The 24,134-nt window shown below is 31.9% G+C and overlaps 2 protein-coding genes across 2 annotated transcripts; one reads left to right on the top strand and one right to left on the bottom strand.

The window, feature by feature from the left end:
- LOC143081917 (MTRF1L release factor glutamine methyltransferase-like) lies at positions 1-18,451 on the bottom strand. Its single transcript, XM_076257564.1, has 10 exons — positions 18,353-18,451; positions 14,504-14,939; positions 13,705-13,787; positions 12,077-12,170; positions 11,255-11,374; positions 9,135-9,252; positions 7,560-7,665; positions 4,484-4,579; positions 3,299-3,406; positions 1-2,200 (listed from the first exon to the last, which is right to left on the bottom strand). The coding sequence occupies exons 2-10, from the start codon at positions 14,927-14,929 to the stop codon at positions 2,170-2,172; spliced, it is 1,182 nt and encodes a 393-aa protein (XP_076113679.1). The 5' UTR covers positions 14,930-14,939; positions 18,353-18,451; the 3' UTR covers positions 1-2,169.
- An 11-nt stretch (positions 18,452-18,462) lies between these two features.
- Positions 18,463-23,758, top strand: LOC143081905 (uncharacterized). The gene is made up of 2 exons (XM_076257558.1): positions 18,463-18,507; positions 22,057-23,758. The coding sequence occupies exon 2, from the start codon at positions 22,061-22,063 to the stop codon at positions 23,582-23,584; it is 1,524 nt and encodes a 507-aa protein (XP_076113673.1). The 5' UTR covers positions 18,463-18,507; positions 22,057-22,060; the 3' UTR covers positions 23,585-23,758.
- The last annotated feature ends 376 nt before the right edge of the window (positions 23,759-24,134 follow it).

Below are 24,134 nucleotides of genomic sequence, written 5' to 3'. Positions count from 1 at the left end.
TTCATAATATAATTTATGATGAAAGTATAAAAAAACATTGTATACCCCAAGCATTACATTATTGCTGTTTACAGTTTATCTACATCTATAATAATATTCAAGATAATAACCAAAAACAGCAAAATTTCCATAAAATTACCAATTCAGGAGCGGCAACCCAACAACGGGTTGTCCGATTCATCTGAAAATTTCAGGGCAGATAGATCTTGACCTGATAAACAATTTTACCCCATGTCAGATTTGCTCTAAATGCTTTGGTTTTTGAGTTATAAGCTAAAAACTGCATTTTACCCCTATGTTCTATTTTTAGCCATGGTGGCCATCTTGGTTGGTTAGCCGGGTCACCAGACACAATTTTTAAACTAGATACCCTAATAATGATTTTGGCCATGTTTGGTTAAATTTGGCCCAGTAGTTTCAGAGGAGAAGATTATTGTAAAAGATGACTAAGATTTACGGAAAATGGTTAAAAATTGACTATAAAGGGCCATAACTCCTAAAGGGGTCAACTGACCATTTCGTTCATGTAGACTTATTTGTAAATCTTACTTTGCTGAACATTTTTGCTGTTTACAGTTTATCTCTATAATAATATTCATGATAATAACCAAAAACAGCAAAATTTCCTTAAAATAACCAATTCAGAGGCAGCAACCTAACAATCGGTTGTCTGATTCATCTGAAAATTTCAGGGCAGATAGATCTTGACCTGATAAACCATTTAACCTCTGTCAGATTTGCTCTAAATGCTTTGGTTTTTGAGTTATAAGCCAAAAACTGATTTTACCCCTATGTTCTATTTTTAGCCATGGTGGCCATCTTGGTTGTTTGGCCGGGTCACCGGACACAATTTTAAACTAGTTACCCCAATGATGATTGTTGCCAAGTTTGGTTCAATTTGGCCCAGTAGTTTCAGAGGAGAAGATTTTTGTAAAAGATAACTAAGATTTACGGAAAATGGTTAAAAATTGACTATAAAGGGCCATAACTCCTAAAGGGGTCAACTGACCATTATTTGTAAATCTTACTTTGCTGAACATTTTTGCTGTTTACAGTTTATCTCTATCTATAATAATATTCATGATAATAACCAAAAACAGCAAAATTTCCTTAAAATTACCAATTCAGGGGCAGCAACCTAACAACGGGTTGTCCGATTCATCTGAAAATTTCAGGGCAGATAGATCTTGACCTGATAAACAATTTTACCCCCGTTAGATTGCTCTAAATGCTTTGGTTTTTGAGTTATAAGCTAAAAACTGCATTTTACCCCTATGTTCTATTTTTAGCCATGGCGGCCATGTTTTTTGATGAAATGGGAATTAAAACACAAACTTTATTCTAGATACCCTAGGAATCAATCAGATGAAGTTTGGTTTGAATTGGTTCAGTAGTTTCAGAGGAGAAGATCTTTGAAATAGTTTACGACGGACGGACGACGACGACGGACGGACGATGACGGACGCCAAGTGATGGCAAAAGCTCACATTTCCTTTTGGAAAGGTGAGCTAAAAATAGTTATTTTTCTTAAACTTTATTTCACAATAATAAATAGAGTAACAATTATACTAAAAGTAAAAGATATCATATAAAATAACATGCATGCGCATTTTTGCGCCTGTCCCAAGTCAGGAGCCTCTGGCCTTTGTTAGTCTTGTATTATTTTAACTTTAAGTTTCTTGTGTACAATTTGGAGTTTAGTATGGCATTCATTATCACTAAACTAGTATATATTTGTTTAGGGGCCAGCTGAAGGACGCCTCCGGGTGTGAGAATTTCTTGTTGCATTGAAGACCTGTTGGTGACCTTCTGCTGTTGTCTGCTCTATGGTCGGGTTGTTGTCTCTTTGGCACATTCCCCATTTCCATTCTCAATTTTACTTAAACAATAGAATACATTTTTTGTCATTATTAGTTATTTTTATTCAACAACTCTGCATATCATTAGTATCCATTCTAGAAAACTCTACCAACATATAGGAAGCATTAAATCAGGAGTTCTTTAAATATTTTGTCAATGTAGTCCCCTTTCTTGACAAATGACACCAGTTTGTGTCATCACATATCATTAAAGATGCAATGTTCTCAAGCCACAGGTTATCAGATCTTTCTGAAAATTTTACTTAACCACCAAATACTGGTGATCTTTCACGTCTGTTCTTTGAATCTGTCACTGTACTTCTAAAACACAAAATCTGTCCCTTCAAAAGAAGAATCAGTCAATGACATTACTGGATAATTTTTAGGTTGAAAAAAAATATAATAATTAGACAAGAACCAGACATGAACAATGCCCCCCTCCTTTTATGCTCTGCCATATACATGAGTACAGTTCAACATAATTTAGATTCGAAAAAAAAAAGATGTTGGCATACAACTTGAAATTATTATGCAGACGGCAGCAAATAATGCCCAGCCTGACCATAGAAGTTTATAAATTTAACACTATGTATGATAATGTAACTGTAGGAGAGAGGAGTCAAACTATCTGTCATTTTCAGAATATTTGAAAAAAAAATCAAAATTATGTGGCCATGCACACCTCCATTATGTGTTTGAACATCTTACAAAGTTTTAAAGTTGTTCTCCAAATACTAGGAGGAGAAAGCTGGACAAACAATGTATCCAAATCCACGCGAGCAAAAGACAGTTACAGGTAAATTAATATGTATGTAAGGCACATAACAACAAACAACAGGATTCCCTTATAACAGGTGACTAAAATAGTAAGGGAAAGATGGCGCTCTAAGAAGTTATATTTATTATGAGGTCAAATGTATGTGATATGTAAATTTATAAATAGTTTCAATGTGTAACATTTGTTTGAAATCTAACTGTCGAAAAGTAACTGCTTTGCATGTTTCTAATATCCCCAAGAATGTGGAAGAATTGTCCCAAATCATCAAGTCTTTTCACAGCAAGAACTGCCTGTTTAGTTTATATACTATGTTTTATTCCAGCATATGATCTTTCGAGGAAGCACAAACTGTATTTAACTCAAAAATTTGCTATTCGACATACATGCAGTGCTTTTAAATGTTTATAAAACAATGAAAGACTTCTTTGCTTATATAAATTATCTATCAATATAATTATTCTAAGCAAAAAAATTCATAAAGTACAGCTTATTCTCAGTATACAAACACAGATAAATTCATTAGTTTCCCACAAACAAGTGTCAAAATTTAAATTTGCATAAATGTAGGTCACCCATTTCAATTATTCACTTCCATTTCACCATTAATATTGTGTATGCACACTCTACAAAATGACAGAAAACTTATTTGATATGTATTTACCTTTTTGTGAAATCTTTCAATGTTGTAAGATATATGATGGACTTGTTTTCTTTTACTAATTCCTTGATCATTTCTGGTTCATCAAGGTAAACTTCCAACCAAATTTGCCTGAAAAATGAAACGGCTAATTTAATGAGTTATCTCCCCTAGATATTGGACATAACATTGCTTGTCCATAAAAAACCTAACTTAAACAGTGAGTGAGTTCACAAACTGATTCCCTGCCCTTAAAAGCTGTCATCAGATAACCTTCATCCTAAATCTGAACTAATTTGGAATTTGAAATAAATTTTAAACTTTAAAATTTATATCACAATTCCCAAAATGAAAGTAATCTTGATAAAATCCTGAGTAAACTGCAGTTTACAGTCATTAAAAAACTTTTTCAATTAAAAATTTGCTGAATGATGGAAACCTTTCTTTATTCTGTATACAAAATTTTGAGAAGTTTAATCTTTTAAAACTTGTGTTTTTATTTTTGTTCTGACTTCTGTTTGAGTTGGATAAAATTGCATGATCTTTCAAGTTATTTAAAGATTGCATGAAAAAAATATTGTTTTTGCTTTCGTCAAATTAATACACACCTTCAAAAATTTGAAGGCTGTAATTTCATTGGCTGATGTAATAATTTCCAGATTAGAAAGTAAAATGGAGTGTTGCCAGATCAGTGTAAGCAAAGATTGAACACAAGATCTGTATTTTTTATCAAATTGCATTCCTCTGATAGAAAAAACTGACTTTAAATATACAAAATTGCCATATAATTGCATTTAGTATAAAATGACAGTAAAGTCCTAAAAGTCAAGTAAAAAAATCCTGTGAAAGTGCATCAGAACAGAACTAAAAGGGAGAAGGTTTGGTACCATTAAAATCCTGCTGCAATTGTTTGCAGCTGTCCTAAGTCAGGAATCTGATGTTCAGTGGTTGTTGTCAGTTTATGTGGTTCATAAGTGTTTCTTGTTTCTTGTTTTTATATTGATTACAATGTTGAATTTCATGTTTAAATGGTTTTACACTAGTTATTTATGGGGCTTTTAATAGCTTGCTGTTTGGTGTGAGCCTAGGCTCCTTGTTGAAGACTGTACCTTGACCTATAATGGTTTACTTTTATAAATTGTGACTTGGATGGAGAGTTGTCTCATTGGCACTCATACCACATCTTCCTATATCTAAATATTTGCCTACCCTCCAACAGAAAGGATTTGTGGTGCCAAGTACAAGATATGTCTAACAACATCAAGTCCATCTTTACCGCCATTTAAAGCATCTCTGCTCTCATATCTGAAAAGAAAATTAAAATATCTGCCATTTTGGTTTTTATTTATCAGCTGATCTAGCCAAAGCCGATGTGACCTATGCCAGTAATGCATTGTAAGACAAACAAAACTAGAGGCTTTAAAGAGCCTGTGTCCCTCACCTTGGTCTATGTCCATATTAAACAAAGGACACAGATCGATTCATGACAGAACATTCTTGCTACTTACAATTTTCTCTATCTATATAGACTTGGCCCTTTAGATACAGAGGAAAATATGTTGTAAAAATTTACAAAAATTTACCAAATTAATGAAAATTGTTAAAAATTTACTATAAAGGGCAATAACTCATTAAGGGGTCAACTTACCATTGTGGTCATGTTGACTCATTATTAGATCTTACTTTACTGAACATTTTTGCAGTTTACAGTTTATCTCTATCTATAATAGTATTCAAGATAATAACCAAAAATGACAAATTTTCTTTAAAAATTACCAATTGGGGGGCAGCAACCCAACAACCAGTTGTCCAATTCATCTGAAAATTTCAGGGCAAAAAGATATTGACTTGATAAACAATTTACCCTGTCAAATTTGCTCTAAATACTTTGGTTTCAGAGTTATAAGCCAAAATCTACATTTTACCCCTATGTTCTATTTTTAACCATGGTGGCCATCTTGATTGGTTGGCTGGGTCACCGCACACATTTTTAAAACTAGATACCCTTATTATTATTGTGGCTAAGTTTAGTTAAATTTGACCAAGTAGTTTCAGAGGAGATGATTTTTGTAAAAGATTACAAAAATTTATGAAAAATTGGTAAAAAATTACTATAAAGGGCAATAACTCCTTTAGGGGTCACTTGACCATTTAGGTCATGCTGACTTATTTGTAGATCTTATTTTGCAGAACATTATTGCTGTTTACAGTTTATCTTTATCTGTAATAGAATTCAAGATGAGAACCAAAAAGGGCAAAATTTCCTTAAAATTACTAATTCAGGGGCAGCAACCCAACAACCGGTTGTCCAATTGATCTGAAAATTTCAGGGCAGATAGATCTTTTTTTTTTTTTTTTTTTTTTTAAGACATATAAACATTTTATTGCTAAATATTTCCTGTATACAATTACCGTAGTCGTCTAGGAACAGACTAAGGGTCCCTGTTTACAAAATGAACCATCTATCCAGGGGAAATAGAAGGCAATAAAAATCTAGTCCACCTTTTACCTTGGATTTACAATTAGTGTAAAAAAGTATAACCATATAATGTTAGAAGCATCTAACAGTTCCATAATTATTTTAAAGAAGTAAGTACATGTAAATAATAAGATACCCACACAAAAGATGTGCATTTACTACAATAAACATGATAGTTTAACTTTTTATCATTTTTTTTTATCTTTGTATAAATTGTTAACATCGATATTCTTATACGATAAATCATAAAAAAGTGCACTTTGACTCAAGCTTATACTATAATTACTGTCTAAATTTTCATTATTGCCGACTCCAATTTTGTCTTGTCAATGATGTCAACGCCTTTCAAAAGAAGAACAAATTTTAGATTATTTTTCAAGTTTTGTTTCCAGATATTATAAATATCTTGTGGTGCTTTAGGCGTTTTGTTGAATTTTATTGAATTCCTAATTTTCCATAGTGTCCATTTGAAATATATGATAATTATGTTTAAAAAATTATCATATTTTAGTTCTCCCGTGTTTTTTCCTAGCATAATGTCCTTTTCAACAAAAGAATAATTTATTCCTATGTTTGATTTGATTAGTATTTCTTGGAGATTTTTTAAAATTAACTGTGATATGGGCAGATAGATCTTGACTTGATTAACAATTTTACCTAGGTCAGATTTTCTCTAAATGCTTTGGTTTCAGAGTTATAAGCCAAAATCTACATTTAACCCTTATGTTCTATTTTAAGCCATGGTGGCCATCTTGGTTGGTTGGCTGGGTCACCGGACACATTTTTAAAATTAGATACCCCAATGATGATTGTGGCCAAGTAGTTTAAGAGAAGATTTTTGTAAAAGTTAACAACGATGACGGACGCCAAGTGATGAGAAAAGCTCACTTGGCCCTTTGAGCAAGGTGTGAGCTAAAAAGACAAGGTTTCATAAGAGCCAAATTACATTGACCATGAAATTAAAAATTAAAAAAAATCTTTCATTGATGAATTGTCAGGATGATAGTATTTGCTGGGTCACTGTTTGAAAACCAAATTACAGTATAGCGGGTTATTTTCACAGGGTGCAAATTTTCGGGGATAGAACAAAATCGCCAAAATAAATTCCGCCAATTTAAAACAGCACATGCAAAGGTATTGATAAAAGTTTTGAATCCGCCAAAATATTTCGTATACCTTATTCAATGAAAATTGCGAAATTTTATACCCGTGAAAATAACCCTCTATACGGTAATCAACAAAACAGAAGCATTCAATTTTTATGATTACATTTTAATGCTAAAACAGAAAATTCTTTTGTTTTCCATACACTTTTCTGTCACATTGGAATGAAGGGGTCTCTGTGGTGGTCTATGAAGTCAAACTAATGTAACAATAGCCTTTGAACACTAAGATTGTGAGTTCAAATCCTGTGCATGCAAGTGTGCTTGACCCTAATCTTAATTGACTATGATTGTCAGTTTTCCAACTGAAGATTGTGGTTTTTATCCGGCATCCTCCCCAAAACAAAACTGGTAAAAAAAAGCACAAAAGAGCTGAAACAGCCATTAAACACCAATCAATAAAGGAATGCATGTGATGTCATGGATGTTGGGTATGGGATACGGGGAATAAAACATACTTTTAAAACAACTAGTCATTGTCATCTGCCAATCAAAATGACGAAATTTGTTTGAAACACCTAAACATGTAAACTGATCAATTATCAATAAAATTCCAAGGGCCTTGCAATTTACATTCTTTTCTGCATTTAAAGCGACAAAAAGGTCTGAAAACTAATGGCCTTTATTGAATTTAGTAGATTACCTCTCAACCTCAGGTTCCAAACTATCTATATCTGAGGTAGGAATATAAGGAGGATTGCTGATGACAACATCAAAGGGTAAGTATTCTTGTAATTTCTCCACTGTATCTGAAAATTGAAAAGATGATTATGATGGATAGCTGCTTAAAGATGTTACGTAAGTGACAAATTAAATGTATATACATTACAAGAAAATGTTAATGCAATAAGAATATTAACCTTGCTTTATACAAGACCAACGTGCTGAGCCATATTTGAAACATGCATGTACACAAGATTATAATCCATGGAAGACATGTCACACTACCAGAACACTAGCTGCGAAAACGTAGCTCTATTGTCCTTTGATTTTCGCAAATATCAAAAATCATCAAAAGGACCTTAAGAGCTACGTTTTCGCAGCTACCAGAACACATCATTCTGACCCTGAGCTGACCAGTCTTTGCTCTTACACCTTATTGCAATGTGCTTTGCACAGAAGAAGCAAATACCAATTGTAAAGTCTTTGGTTTGACCAGTCTAGGATTCAAGCCCACATCATTTGGCAGTCAAGTCAAACAAGCTACCACAAGACCACTGAGAAGGTTCATGAATACAATGGCATGAGCAGTATAGAGATTTTTTTCCTTTCGATTTTTTTCTGTCCTGTATTGTAACTAATATGTTTTTTACCAATATGTAAGACCTGGTTGCAAATAACCATACCAAAATTGATAATGTTATGAGTAGTTTTTTTTCAACAAATCAAGCACTTGCACGTCTGATGAAATTTCATGTTGACATGATTTTCATTTGTATTGTATAAAAGAGAGGTGAAAGATACGAGAGGGACAGTCAAACTGATAAGTTGAAAATACACACAACACCATGGCTACAAAAATACACACAACACCATGGCTACAAAAATACACACCACCATGGCTAAAAAAACACACAACACCATGGCTACAAATACACACAACACCATGGCTAAAAATACATACAACACCATGGCTACAAAAATACACACAACACCATGGCTACAAAAATACACACAACACCATGGCTAAAAAAACACACAATACCATGGCTAAAAAAACACACAACAATAGCACACTAAACATAACATAGAAAATTCAAGATTGAGCAACAAAAACCCGACCTACACTTTCAACTTCAACTTAAACTTTAGTATTTACAAGAACAGAAAATGTAATCAATCATTTTAAACTATGATACTGAGAGCACGCCATCCTTTAGACCTAAATTTTTAAGATCCATTCATCTTCATGTATTATCCAAAAGATTTCATATTACATGTAATGCATCATCTATTCCCTTTAACTTTTTTGTATCTTGAATCTTAATATTGACCAACAAATAATATTTTGAGCATGTCATCCTTTTTACCTACATTTTTATAATTCTCAATGTATTATCTGATGCAGTTGTTTTACATTGATATAAATGACATTTAATTATAAGTGATCAATATAAGCACCCATTTTCACATGTATATCACTAGCATAAATATATTAAACATGCATGTATAAAAGAAACTTCCTTTTAAATTTCTGCACAGGTTTTTGAATGGTTACCTTTTTCGAAGATATCTATTTGATGTACATTAAGTCGTTCATTAAGCCCTAAGTTTCTGGAATTTTCTCTTGTTAAATCACAGGCATGATTATGTTTATCTATAGCTACCCCAGTTATCTGAAAGAAAATGAAATATAACAAATGAGACTAAAAAAATCAACCAATCGAAAACATGGTTCAATCTAAAAATTAGGGATGTCAAAAGATCTGAAATTTAATACTCGGATACTCGGTCATGATACTCGAGTACTCGGATGAATTTTAAAAGTCTATTGAAAAGTTTAGATTTTGGGTGGAATGGAGTGTTTTTGTTATTACCTTTCATAAACATAAGACAAATTTATTACAAACATAGCTTAATTGCTCTTATGTTTTTTTGTGTCAATTAAACAATGAACTACCGACCACCATTTCTACAAATAATTACCTATCATAATAGCAATTATTGTCTGTTTCCGTGTTCATGAACCCAGAGACATATAATACAATAATATGAATGATCAAAATTCCAATAAAATTAAAAATATTTGCATACAAAGTCCGACAAAGAAGACTACATTTGTATCATCTGTTCCTGATGAGTCGGTATTTTTTTATATTACGACTTGTCCATTAAGTTGTCAACAACAGTATTGGACTTCAAATTATTTGTGCTTTTTCGTGTTGCTCAGTCTTACTTTTTTCTGTGTTTTGTTTTTTTGCACTATCGTTTGTCTTATTTTCCTTTTTTTAGCCATGACATTGTCAGTTTATTTTCGACTTTTGGATTTGAAAGTTGATTTCATACTTTCACCTATTTTTAGTTAGGTTTCAAACACAGAGTAATTAAATTATACTTCTCATACCAATCACGTTTATATAGAAGTCTCGATTAACGAACAAAGGTAAGTTTTACACTTGTGATAAGTTAATTAAAAATCCATGAAAGTGTTGATCCGTGTATAACCACCGTTCAAATGTCTCTAATCAGTTGCGTAGGTTTCACCGCAGTTATTAAGAAATATGATCTGGTCAACAGTTACAGATGAAAAGGACGTTGATGGTACTACTATAACAAATAGTAACCTAAGGAAAACATATTTATGCTGTTAAGGATTTACTTAGGTGAGGTTTTGGAAAAAGTGTCAAATGTTCGGACTCCTCTGTGTTTTTCATACGATAATATTTTGCCCCATAACACCTATTTATCTTTTAACATAAGACTTTATAATTCATAAAAGGTCATTTAACAAAATTTAAGCAGATTTTTGATTTTCTTTCTTTTGATTTGAGACCCAAATAAAACCAATGCAAAATTAAGGTAAAAGTCTGAGTCAGCCTTTTCCCGCCATATTTTATAAATCAAATATCTCGAAAAGGAGCTCCATGACCTATCAATATTTTTATCTGAGTTTGATCCTTTTCTAATACTCTTCCAGCTTAAAGTATCAATTTTGAATTCTTGATTTATTTAATTTTACCTTAGATCATCTTTAATTGATTTTTTTAGTATAACGAAGGGGATATTTCATCGCAACTAAAGTGAGTGGAAATGTGAAGAGAAATATCTCAAGATGTATAACAGCAAACGAGTATCTGAGTACTAAAACAGTACTCGAGTACTGGGCCTTTCGAGAGAGTACCTGAGTACTCGAGTACTCATTGCCATCCCTACTAAAAATATATATTTTCTTTCCAAGAATAGAATGGTATTTTTTATGTTTTTATAAATATTGTACATATATTATGACATATATATTGCATCCAAAAATACCTGTTTTTAATTTTGTGTTTTTACCCTATAGAAAAACTACCTACTACCTAAAGACAAAGTTATCATGAAGTGTCCAACCATTTCCATATGTATACAATATTCTAAAATAGCCCTTAACCCATCCTGTTGTCATTTAACTTCTATATCATTTGGTATCTGGTGGAGAGTTGTCTCCTAGGCAATCATACCACATATTCCTATTTTTAAAATTAGAAATCTTGAACTAAAAGTCAAACTTCAGTGAAAAATAAAACCTAATAAAGCCATTATCATGATTATAACACAATGTGTTTTCTGCATTATTTCTGAAGGTATAGAAGATGACTTAAGATAATTATCAGTTAAAAAAGATATATCATATCTAACCGTCTTGAAAGAATTCAATATGTGTAATGATATGGCTCCTGATCCACAACCTATGTCCAGAAATTTCCCATTTTGAAGGTTACTGGATTTTATAAAGTCACATACAAAATCAGCCAGTTCCTGAAATAAAAAAATTAACAAAATATGATATTAAATACTATAAAATTTTAACAATATGGATTATCAGTTCAAACATTTATTTATCATTAGTTCTTTCATTTTAAATAACCTCATTATTCAATTACTATAAATGCATAATCGATAGTTTTTCATTTGTTCACAAATATCACAAATGCAAAAATAATTTTAAGGAATATTTTCTCTATTTATTTCAAAATGCATAATAAACCGTGGGCTAACATTAAATTTTAGAAAAAGGCAAAATAAGAACCTTGTAAAATTCTCACTGTCAGAAAAGTTGCAAAACTTATCATCTTTCAGCATGTTATATGTAAATTCAATCATTCAGGAAATAAAACATATTTTGAACAATTTTGAAAAGAATTTTTCATTAAGGGTCGATTAGGTTTTTATTACAAGTTTTATTGCATCAATTTATTACTTATCATTTAATTGATCATGAAGGTTTATTTACAAGAAACAAAGTTTCAGCACCATCACATTTTGAACTAGTACCAAATCAAGCATTTGTTACTGGTTGTCTTTGGTTTGTGGGTATGACAGAATATGGCTGTTAATAATTTTATGTGGTGTTCAAGTGACCTGAAATCAAAAGAAGAAAACAAATTATCTCCCTTATATCAGTTTCATAAGGGAGATAATTTACACTATTGAAGCAAAATGTACTTAACCAATCACTACCTCAGTTTCTGGTCTGGGTATAAATACTGGTTCTTTCATCTTTAGAACAAGATCATGGAAATCCCACTCTCCAATGATGTACTGTACTGGTACCCTGAAATTCAAATTTGATCACATTATACATAGTCATTGAAAAAAACACAACAAATTAGTGTTATTCTATTTGCTATACTGTACATGTGGATTCATTTATTTTCGTGGGTACCAATTTTCGTGGATTAAGGAAATCTTACATGTTCGTGGATGTTTAATTTCATGGTTTTGCCACAGTTTGCATATACACCTATGGAAAATTTTTAATTCGTTGAAAATTAAATTTCGTGGTTTACATATACCCATGAAATCAAAGAAAATTGGTATCCAACGAATAATAGTGAATCCACAGTACTATGTATAAAACATTTAACATGAGCAACACAACATGTGCAACATATGGAACAGAACTTGAGTACCCTTCCAGAGCACATGAAGTCGTCACAAGTTTTTGATGGTGTTTGTGATGCTCAGTTTTTAGTTTTATAAATTGTGTTTTGTGTACGGTAATACTCGTCTTTTTATCTTTTTTTTTGCCTTGTTTTTTGACTGGATTTTGAATGTCCCTTTTGTATCCTTCGCCTCTTGAATCAAAAACTAATAAAATAAAAAGTTGTAAATCAAAACTTAGGGACGACATCAAAAGATTGATGTAGGATAAAAAACTTAAATCAAATAGTTTGGGAGGGGGGTTGAAATTCTGCAAGTTTTGTATATCAAAAATCGAATTTTACATATATCTCTATTAGTAAATCAATTTTCCCCAAATTAAGTTAAGAGGGAGGGGGGGTCAGTGAAAAAACTATGTGAATTAAGTTTTTTATCCTGCATTGAACTTTTGATGTCGTCCCTTACCTAAACATGAAAGTATATTGGAATAAGAAGAAAAAAGGTTCTTAATAAAGCTTCATTATCATAAATATGGTCCCTTAGTTATTTCTTGTTCAAATAGAAAATGATTTCAACAAAAATAAAGACCTTCAGCTGACTTTTAGTTGAAGCAGTCACATTTGAAAAATTTATTCTGGTTATAACAAGATTATTGGAATTAATGTCTTTTAATCTTATATAAGGAAGATATGATTTAGGTGTGATACATAAAAATATATAGAGAATTTTTTTTAAAGACAGGTGCCTGTGGTACCTTTCCTTAAAATGTTGGTTAAAGTATATACATTATACAATAACAGAAAGTCATCTCAACATGATAAACACTTGGGAAGGAATCTTAGAGTGATAATGCTTGGCAATAATATCAGGTGGGCCAAGGCCTTCTAAAATTAAATTCATGAGTCCATGCTTGATAATAAAGGGTCACTTGTTTAGACTGTAACCCACACATGATAAACACATATGAATTTGTTCTTGTAAAATACTGTTCTTAGCAACAGTTTGACAAAATTCCTCTTAATAAAAAGACCAAAAACAGAGATTTTGGTAATAGCTCCTCTAGAATTATTATTCAACCACATTAACCCATAGGAAATATGGAATACAAACATAAACATGATAAAATGTCAATATGTGAATCTGGTGCAGTTAAAAACTATGTTAATAGTTACCGAATAATGATTGACACATAATTAAAATCTAACCTTTGTAATCGCCTTTGACACAGTTCTTGAATAACTAAATTTGTAGAAAGGTCAACTGTATATTCTGGTGGGACTTCATGCAACTGTAAAAAGTAAAGTTTATCACACATTTGTTGAGAAATTATTATGAAATGTCATGAATGTTATTGCTGGTATATAATATATAATTCAAAGTTGATCAGAATACATGGAATATATTGGAATACACTAAATATTTTCCTCTTATAAATATAGATTCTAAACTAAGCAAATTCATGAAATTTCTCATTTGTTGAACAAAATGATGTACACATTTGGTATCTTTTCCTTTTTTTTTTAACTATTAAATATTTTTAATAAATAAATGGTAGATTTTCTTTTTAATATGGAAGATACCATATAGTGTCAATGTTTTACTTTTTAACTTTGGTTGCACATCTATATAACCTTATCATCTTGCTTATATTGCATTTTCTCTTATTAGCCATAGTTCATCTTTACTAAATGGTAGATGGTATCAATTAACTTTTTTACATGTTTTCCTGTCCCAACTTGCCAAGTCATGCAAGTCAGGATACTGTAATTTGGTGTTGCCTTTTGTTTATGTATATCATATTTGTTTTTCATTTATTGTTTTAAATTTGTCATTTCGGGGCCTTTTATAGCAAATAATTGGCTTTATACTATGTGGTATGCATTTTGGTCATTGTTGACGACTGTACAGTGACCTATAGCTGTTAACTTCTATATCATTTAGTGTCTGGTTGAGGGTTGTCTCATGGGCAACATACCACATGTTTTATTTTTATACATGTTTTACCATTTTCTTTCCAAGAGCATGAGCAATAATTAGCTCTGCAGATGTCTGAGGCTCCGACACACCTTCCTCTTCAAACTTTTGTGTCCATAATTTTAACAGTTCTTCTACATCAGACTGATTCTCAAACAGGATACCATTTGAAAACAGCTTTATACTTTGTTTGAACAACCATCCTTTGTGGCCATCAGAATATTGTGTTCCTTGTTTTAAAGAATTGAGCAATACTGTCCCATATTTTCTTTGACATATTGAAACAGTGGTCACGGTCCTTATTGACACTTTAGATAGACAGTGATTTATTATCCTGGTGGACTTCTGTGCTTCCTTTAATAGGTATGAACATGATGAATGACCAATGATGTTCCCAACGATGAAGTTTGTGATCTGATGAAGTTTATAACATCCTTGTCTCTGTAACGGCTTCATTTATCATGACCTAAATAGAAATTAAAATTTTGGCCTAATAAAATCATGTACATGCATGTTAGATGTATTGGTGTTATTTGTTCCACGTAGCAGTCACTTATCTTTAGTAGATTTAACAATGCCATAATATAGGGTTATTGCATGAATATTGGGGAATATTGTCCCGAGTAGAATTTTATATTGCACGAGCTTGCGAGTGCAATATATGTTCTACGAGAGAAATATTCCCCAATATTCATGCAATAACCCTTTTATTGTATAGCAATATAATATTTGAAAGTAAAAATTGGTTTAAATTAAGATTTTGTCTTTGATGACATCATGAATTTTGAAGATTTATTGCACTAGTGCAATATTAGAATTTATTGCACGCTAACTTTTGGTTACTTTCTGTGGGAAATATTATTGTTGTTTCAATTACAGAAAATTCATTCCATTTCAAACTTAATATCATCATGGACATCATGATTATGAAGGAACAAAGCCTACATTTTTTTCAAAACATTTGAACTTATCATAAACTCTTGCTTCTGAATCAGAATCAGAAGTAAGATTTTATGATATAACCTAGATAAAAAGTATAAAACAATTTTATGCTAAAATATCTACTAAATCATGAGAAACATGAAATTATTTTTTTTTTTGGTGTGTGAGGAAAGGAGGGTAATAAAATGAGGCATATACACCCTCTATACAACTTGATCGAGCCCCACTGGACCCACCACTGTTAAATGAATAAATTTGGTGTATTTACTGTCTTCTGATCATGCTGATTGGTTAAAAGTATGACTTTTATTTTCAATGTTGTCAATTTTTTATGGCAACATGCCCACTCTGATGTTGTGTATTCATATGCCAACACGTGTGTACATTGTTATTGTTATGTATTTAGCAAGGCTTTTCACCTTAAATTTGAATCCTACATGAATCTTTTCAATTAACTAAAACTTTGGATTCTAGTGGCTCCTATTCATGGTTCTCTTTTGCAAAAGATATTCTTTCTGAATCTAACATTGATATAGATAGACTAAAAACCTGTGATAATTTAAAACAATTAAAAAATATTAAAAGCTATATTAAACCCCAAATAAACTCATACTACAACAATGGATAAGTTGAGATCTATTGATGATAAAAGTAAATTAAATTTTAAAAAGGACTTGAGCCAAATCTATTGATCAAACCTTACCTCTCTAACTCAAACTTTGAATTTAGAAAATTAATTACAAAACTTAGAATCAGTGACCATTCATTATTAATTGAAAAAGGAAGGCATTTTAAAATTCCTCGCGAAGAGAGACTTTGCAAAAAATGCAAAGTACTAGATGATGAGAAACATTTCTTAATAAATTGTTCTCACAATTCAAATATTAGATTAACATATTTTAATTGCATTAACAGAGAAAGTAATTCATTTGCTAATCCAACTGAAAATGACAAAGTTATATATATACTTACTTAACCCATCAACACCAACACAAGTGAATAAACTAGGATCCTTTATAAACAAGAGGCTGTCAGAACGACAGCAAACCGGATTTATTAATATTTATTTGTGTCCTGGCAATATCACAAGAACCATTACTGATGAATGGTGAAAGTGAAAATCGTCAATATCAAATTTGACCTCCATTTTGTCATCAGTATCAACATATCAAAATTTCAAAAGCTTAGATTGAATGGTTCATGAGTAAATGCAACAACGTGAATGGAAACACCATTTTACAATCTTTCAAGAACCATAACGCCTGAACGGTAAAAGTCAAAATCGTCATTATTAAACTTGACCTCTATTTTGTCATCAGTAACAACATATAAAAATTTCAAAAGCTTTGGTTGAATGGTTCATGAGAAAATGCACAGACACGACTGGAAACACCATTTTTCAATCTTTCAAGAACCATAACTCCTAAACGGTAAAAGTCAAAATCGTCATTATTTAACTTGACCTCTATTTTGTCATCAGTTACAACATATTAAAATTTGGGAACCTTTGGTAGAACAGTTCATGCGTAAATGCACGGACACAACTGGAAACTCCATTTTTCAATCTTTCAAGAACCATAACTCCTGAACGGTAAAAGTCAAAATAGTCATTATTAAACTTGACCTCCATTTTGTCATCAGTAACAACATATTAAAATTTGGGAAGCTTTGGTAGAACAGTTCATGCGTAAATGCACGGACACGACTGAAAACTCTATTTTTCAATCTTTCAAGAACCATAACTCCTGAACGGTAAAAGTCAAAATCACCATTATTGAACTTGACCTTCATTTAGTTGTCAGTAACAACATATCAAAATTTTAAAAGCTTTAGCTGAACGGTTCATGAGTAACTGCACGGACAACATTTGATTGCCGCCCGTCCGACCGCCCGACCGAATGCCGTACATCCCCAAATCAATAACCGACATTTTTGTCACAAAAATCTGGTTAAAAAGTCAATGGAACTGAGGACAGGGGACCCTTTAATATTTACCTGAATTTGTATATATATTTTGAGTTACTTAGTTATTGTCTTTATTTGTTTTTGTTGTTGTTATATGTCACAAACTGTTTGAATTGAATTGAATTGATTTTGAGTTAATATAAATGATATAAAAAGTTCTTTGAGCCTAATTTTTGATAGGATTATTTATAAATAATGAATGGCAAATTTTTTTTAATATATTGAACCATAAAATTAATTTTTGACTTTTCACATTTTACATAACCAGCTTCAGATGAAAATAAATAATAGCCATTCATTAAAACAATAATGCTTTGAATCTAAATATTCAATGCATCAATTTGCAGTGCCATCTGAAATCATGTATTTGACTACTAAGCAGTAAGGAGGGGGGAAAGGACCTTAATCAGGACTCCAGGATCAGGTATTTTTAAGCTCGGGATATCGGGATTTCTCTTACAGGACCCAAGAATTCTTTTTTTGAATTTCGGGATGTCAGGATTTAAATTTATTTAAATTCGGGGCATCAGGATTTCGTGTTTTTAAGCCAGGGATTTCGGGATCAGGACCCCTCCTACCACCCCCAACAAGTTAGCATTATTATATATCAAATTTGTATTAAAGTTTCAAATTAAAAGTTGTTTGTCCTGTATAATATAATTCAATTATGTTTGAAAATAGCTCTCCCACAGAAAAGACACGTTAACAAAAGATCTTAATGGGCTCCTACAATCATTGTTTATATACAAATAATTCTTTTACATATTATATATTAGATAATATACATGGTATATACATGATAATTATAATATATCATAATAATTAATATGACATGTAAATATAAAATGAATAAACGCATCTTCATATTATTTTTGATCATGTTGATTGATTGTAGACTCTTCCAAATGATATGCAGATGAAAATAGTTCGACACTTTGGACTGAAACTGCACCAAACTTTTAAAAGTGTTACCTTTCCTCAGAAACAACAGTTATCTCCACATGTGCTCCAACTTTCGGTTTAAGTTTCTTGTTACTGATTGGTTAATTCGCTGGGATGATTTCCGGAAATTGGATCTAGTTTCACTTTCGGTTTGAAACATTTCCTGGTCCTGCACTTTATTTGAGGTAAAGCATACGAATATATATATATATATCTTTTAAAGCCATTAATATCATTATCAAGTATTGTTTGCTCAATTACGAACTATGTCTGTATCCATATCCATCTTTACCCCTAAATAGAACGATTTTATGTTGCCTTTTGATGGTATTTGAAGTGAAATATTATATAGGTCATAAATTAGGAGTCTCAGAGTCAGAGTAAAAGTACATAAGAACTTGTGACGTCAACAAAAAATTGTCCAGTACTCTATTTAGGGGAGGAGAAGGGGTTCAGGTTGTCTGTTCTCGTATGGATCTATTTATATTCAGAGACATGTGTGTATATAATAGGGGTACACAGCAGTTAACATTGTGTTATAATTTTAATCACTATAGCAACAAACAAATATGTAACAAAGAAACACAAAAAATCGTGAGGGTTCTGCGGAACCCTGTGTCTCGCCTTCTTTTGCTGTTAGTCGCATGCTCAACAAAAAAAGGGAAAATTATTAGAAATTTTCCTCTACATATTAATACCTTTTGATTATAAGAAGCTTCTGTCAAAGTTTTGTAACAATCCAGGATGGTTTATGAATTTAATAAATGTTGTAAAAACTTAAACTCTAGACTGTATGAAAAAACTTTTTTTTAACATACTGAAAAACAGGAAATCCTCCTAGATACTATACTAGCTTTTTAATAATAAACGTTACAAGCTTCTGTCCAAGTTTGGTACAAATCACGGGTAGTTTAAGAAAGTTATTACAATATTAAAACTTTAACCACCTAGTGAATGTAATGGTAACTGGCAGAAAAAGTCCATTAAAAAGTAAAATACAGATAAACAGGATTTTTTTTTACAAAATTTACTTCTGGATACTATCTTATGATCATAAAGGAACGACCATTTAACTTCCAAGGGGGGTGGGGGGTGTTTATATATATGTTTTTTTTTTTAATACTGAAATTATTCTGAATGCAAATTCCCTCATACCTCACAGTGTTAAATTTATCTGACTAAGAAAAAACCCATACGCCCCCTCCTCCTTGAAGTTAAATGGTTGCTCCCTAAACATTAGCTTCTGTCCAAGTTTAGTAGAAATCAAGGATAGTTTAAAAAAGTTATCAAAATTTCAAAATCTTTAACCACGGAGTGAATATTTGTGGACGCAATCGTCGCTGCCGACAACAGAATGTATGATCGCTATGTCTAGATTTTGCGACAAAAGTCGCAGGCTCGATAAAAATGTAAAGTTTGGTGCGTTCTCCGTAAGGAATCTGTTTGAGTTCGAGTTTATATCATCAAAAATGTGCTGGTAAATAGAAATAATGAAAACAGGCACATTCCTGTGACAGTATCAATGTCAAGAGAAGTGGTGTTTTTTTTAGTTATTTTCATGTCGCATGTTTGCTTATGTTGTTAAAAAAGCAACCGATAAGTTGTGTTTTTAAAGATGCAACAAAGAACACAAATGAAAATAATACACATAAAAAAGTGTGTTGTTTTATGCAGTTGCGGATCGAGGGGTGGGGAAGAAACCCCCCTTTTTTGGACGATCAATTCATTTGAATGGGGACATATGGTTGGAACCCCCTTTAAAAAATAGCTATATCCGCCCCTCTTTATGAGTATGCAATTACGAATATTATTGCTTAATTATGTAAATAATTATACATGGAAATGGCTATTTGTACATAATTGGTAGTTATTTGTTTGTCTAATGTCCAGTGGCAAATGTTTCATGACTATTCAGTTCAAGTTCATTCTGACAGCACATTTTCTCCATTTTTATCGAAGTTTCTACAATGATAAAAAGTCTTTTTTGTATAGAAAATTTATCACCGATTGGACAACTTTACTATCAATGGTTATAAACTTAAACTCACCAATGCTCGAGTGTATAATGATATAATCAATTAACAATTCGGCAACGGCTTTAAGTTTTCAATCTTTAAGTTCGTGTACAGTATAGATGAATGGAAATGATAATGTTTGAAAAAAATAGTCCCTGGTCATGGTAAAATGACACTTTTGATAGTTTTGACTATCCGAGACCTAATCACAAAAACATTATTCTCTATGATAAGAGACTGCACTACTGAGGCCAAAATTAAAAATATGTTTGTTTCCCCTCCCCCACCCGGGTCAAAAATAAGCTCCGGGTCAAAAAATTATTTTCAACAAAAAAATAGAAATTATTTTTTTCCTGAAAATAATTTGTTTCCATTTTTGGAAAGTGCTTGAAAGCAGAAGGATTGATAATCTAAAAAAAATACACTCAAATTGAGCACAAACAACTGAACAGTGGCCTGGACTGGACAAGTCAAACCATTCATGTGACCATGCTATGACAATCACATCCAGTTAAAAAAAAAAAAAAAAAAAAAGAAAGAACCTGCCTTTCTGGTCTGTTTACAAAGGGTAGACCCGGGGAAGGGGAAACAGACATTCTTTTAAATGTGGCCTGATGACTGTGCAGACATTTCTATTTTAGTTGAATGTGTTCCTATATAGAACACATCTTGTATTAGTTTACCAAAACTTGCAAGGTTCTCGATTTCTTTATATGCATATGGTCATGTTACTTCTTTAAAAGTAATACCAGGCAGGTGGTATGATATTATCTGTTTCTGTGATATACTCAAAAGAAAGAGTAGTTCAAATACGACGTCAACAACAATTCTACAAATGAGTGTCTGGTTTCGTAAATTTCTGTACCGGTATTCTTTAATTTTTAGGCCATTTTCTGTATTCTTTATACTTTTTGTTCATTATTCTCTTATCTTTATATATTAGCACCTCATTATTCTCTATTCTTTAATATTTATCCATTTTTCTCTTCTTTATATATTTGCCCACTGTTCTGTAAACCCCAATCCACACCCTCATGAAGTAGATTTTCTATTATGACAGTTATTAACCTTCGTCGGACTATTTGGGTATCGGACCAGTGGGATGTCGGACTAAGGGGTGTCGGACCAATGGGGTGTCGGACTAATAGGGTGTCGGACCAATGGGGTGTCGGACTAATGGGGTGTTGGAATATCAGGGCGACCCCGCTAATTATCATGGATTAGAATGATCAAGGTTAAGTTGTTGTGGTCAATTAAGTTTATATCTCAGGTACTACATTAAAGCAATAGATCAACTACATATGATATATGGAATGATTTAACATGCCTATCTGGCAGAATTTATATGATTTTGACCTCATTTTTATTGTTCTTCAGTCAATGTTATGATTTAATAGTTTTTTCTGTTTCTCAGTGTTCTAAAAACTCTCAGTCATTTATTATCATATATATATGTAATTGCTTTATGGAAAGATTGTTAAGTGTAAATTTCATATCTGTTTGAAAGGCTTCATCTGACTTTGACCTCATTTGATCATTCCTTACATGTTAAGTTAATGTGACACCTATAGTAATAATTTAAAATTAAACACATATATTCAAAAATACAATCATGACAATCATGACAAGAAAAGCAGGTGAGACATGCAAAATAAGTATATGTACACTCTTGCCTTTGTGAAAAATTAAAATTTACCAATGTCTGCCTCTTTTTTTTAGGATAATGGCTCAAGCTCAAGTACCTGTTACCAATACATGCACTCATCATCCGATGCAAGTTTACCAGTTCTATTGTGAAAATGACAATACACTTGCATGCAGATTATGTGTAACTGGTGTACACAGAGGTCACACCTTATCTGATCTCAGTGAACATGCAAAATCAAAAAGAAGGGAGTTAAAAGGTCACCTTCAAAGCATGAAAGATGAATTACAATTGATTCAAGACGAAGAAAGGCAAAATAACCTACATCTTGATGAAATGGAACGGAAAAGATCAGTCATTTCAAAAGCCATTTCAGACAAAGCTGAATATGTGAAAGAAAAAGTTGAAGAAGCTAAATGTAAACTAGATGAGGAATTCAAGGCATTACAGAAAATAGACAAAACTCTTTTGGGTAATTGTAAACAGAAAGCTGCAACATGCAGGGAAAAGCTTCAAAAGCATATGGAAACTATAGAGAAGCAGCTATCTAACAATGATTCTGATTTAATTCATTGGATATCTAAAAATAGATTTGATCCACTTTGTTTAGATAGGTCATTTTTAACAGAAATGGCATTGGGTAAACCATCTGAATATAGATTGGATTCAATAGAGATTGATGAAAAGCGTATGGCACGTATGATTGGTCGTTTCCAAAATGTCTGTTATGAAGACCATGTTTGCTCAGGTGATGAATTTCAAGGTCAAATAGAACTGAATACCTCAATCGATTTTAAAAGCAATTTTCCAAATTATCAACATGTTGGGACGGTCGTTCCAGTTCATGGGGAATTGGCATGGATTGGATTTCAGCGCCCAGGAACTTTACATTTGGTAACTAAAAAAGGCGCTGAAAAGATGAAAATTCTTGTAGGTTTTGATTTTAAAGATATGAAGATCACAAAGTATGGTGATATACTAGTATCAGAAGAAAAAGGTTTCAAAGTTTGGAGATTTACATTTTGTGGAAGGAAACAGGAATTTTATGATGCATCTCCATTTATAACTAGATGTATGTGTGTCACAAGAAATGGTGAAGTTCTGCTTTGTCTTCATAAGAATAGTACTACTGGTAATGGTAAAATCGTAAAGCTGAGTCCCACTGGTAAAGTTATGGCTGAATATTCAAAGAATCAAAATGGAAAAGAAATGTTTCAAAAACCTGATAGAGTTATTCAAAATGTAAACGATGATTTCCTAGTCATTGATGGGGAAACTAGAGCAATACAAGGATTTAATTCGGATTTTACAAAGGTTAAGTTTACCTATAATGGATCTCAAAAACCAGCAGGACCAAAACCCTTCCAGCCTGATAGTGTAACAAATGACAGAATGGGTCATTTATACATAGCAGATTACGAAAATCATACAATCCATGTTCTTCAACCTGATGGAAGTTTCATAACCTTTCTCCAATTCAAGGAACTTGAAAGAAATTGGCCGAGAAGGGTTGCAGTAGATTTGAAAAGTTTCTTATGGATTGGGTGTAATAATGCTAAATTGTACACAATCAGTCTTCACAGTTTAGGATTACAGATTTAAGTCTCACTGCTTTAGTTATTTACAAAATGTATATATTCTCTCAGTCAACAGCCAATTGTATTATTAAAGCTGCATTTCTTTCTAACCAAAATTTTGTAAACGTGGTGTCGCGTTTGTTGTTGTTTTCTAAACGCTACAAAAGTAGAAACAAATACATCGTTTAAAAAGTCTTTACTGACCAGACTTGGGGTCAATTACATTGGAATGTAATTAATTAAATTACACATTACATTGTAAAAATGGTCAATTACACTAATTACACATTACACAGTTTTTGAAATGTAATTAATTAAATTACAATTACTTTACTAAAGTAATTAATTAAATTACACATTACATCTCATCATAATATTTGTTAACCAATATTATACATGTATGTATAATGTATGTGTAAAATACTCGTGTAAACATAGTTTAAGCGTTGCATTTGATAATCATGAGTAATTTCAATGTTTTGTCATTTAGTCTGCATCTCTCTGGTCTGTACACTTTGACAGCCATTCTCAAAAGTATTTCTATAGGAGCTAATGTGGCATATATCGCTTGATTA

The sequence above is a fragment of the Mytilus galloprovincialis genome, chromosome 1 (genome assembly GCF_965363235.1).
Source record: "Mytilus galloprovincialis chromosome 1, xbMytGall1.hap1.1, whole genome shotgun sequence".
NCBI classification, from domain to species: domain Eukaryota; kingdom Metazoa; phylum Mollusca; class Bivalvia; order Mytilida; family Mytilidae; genus Mytilus; species Mytilus galloprovincialis.
The sequence above is the reverse complement of the archived record's forward strand: the minus strand, read 5'-3'. Positions and strand labels throughout refer to the sequence as shown.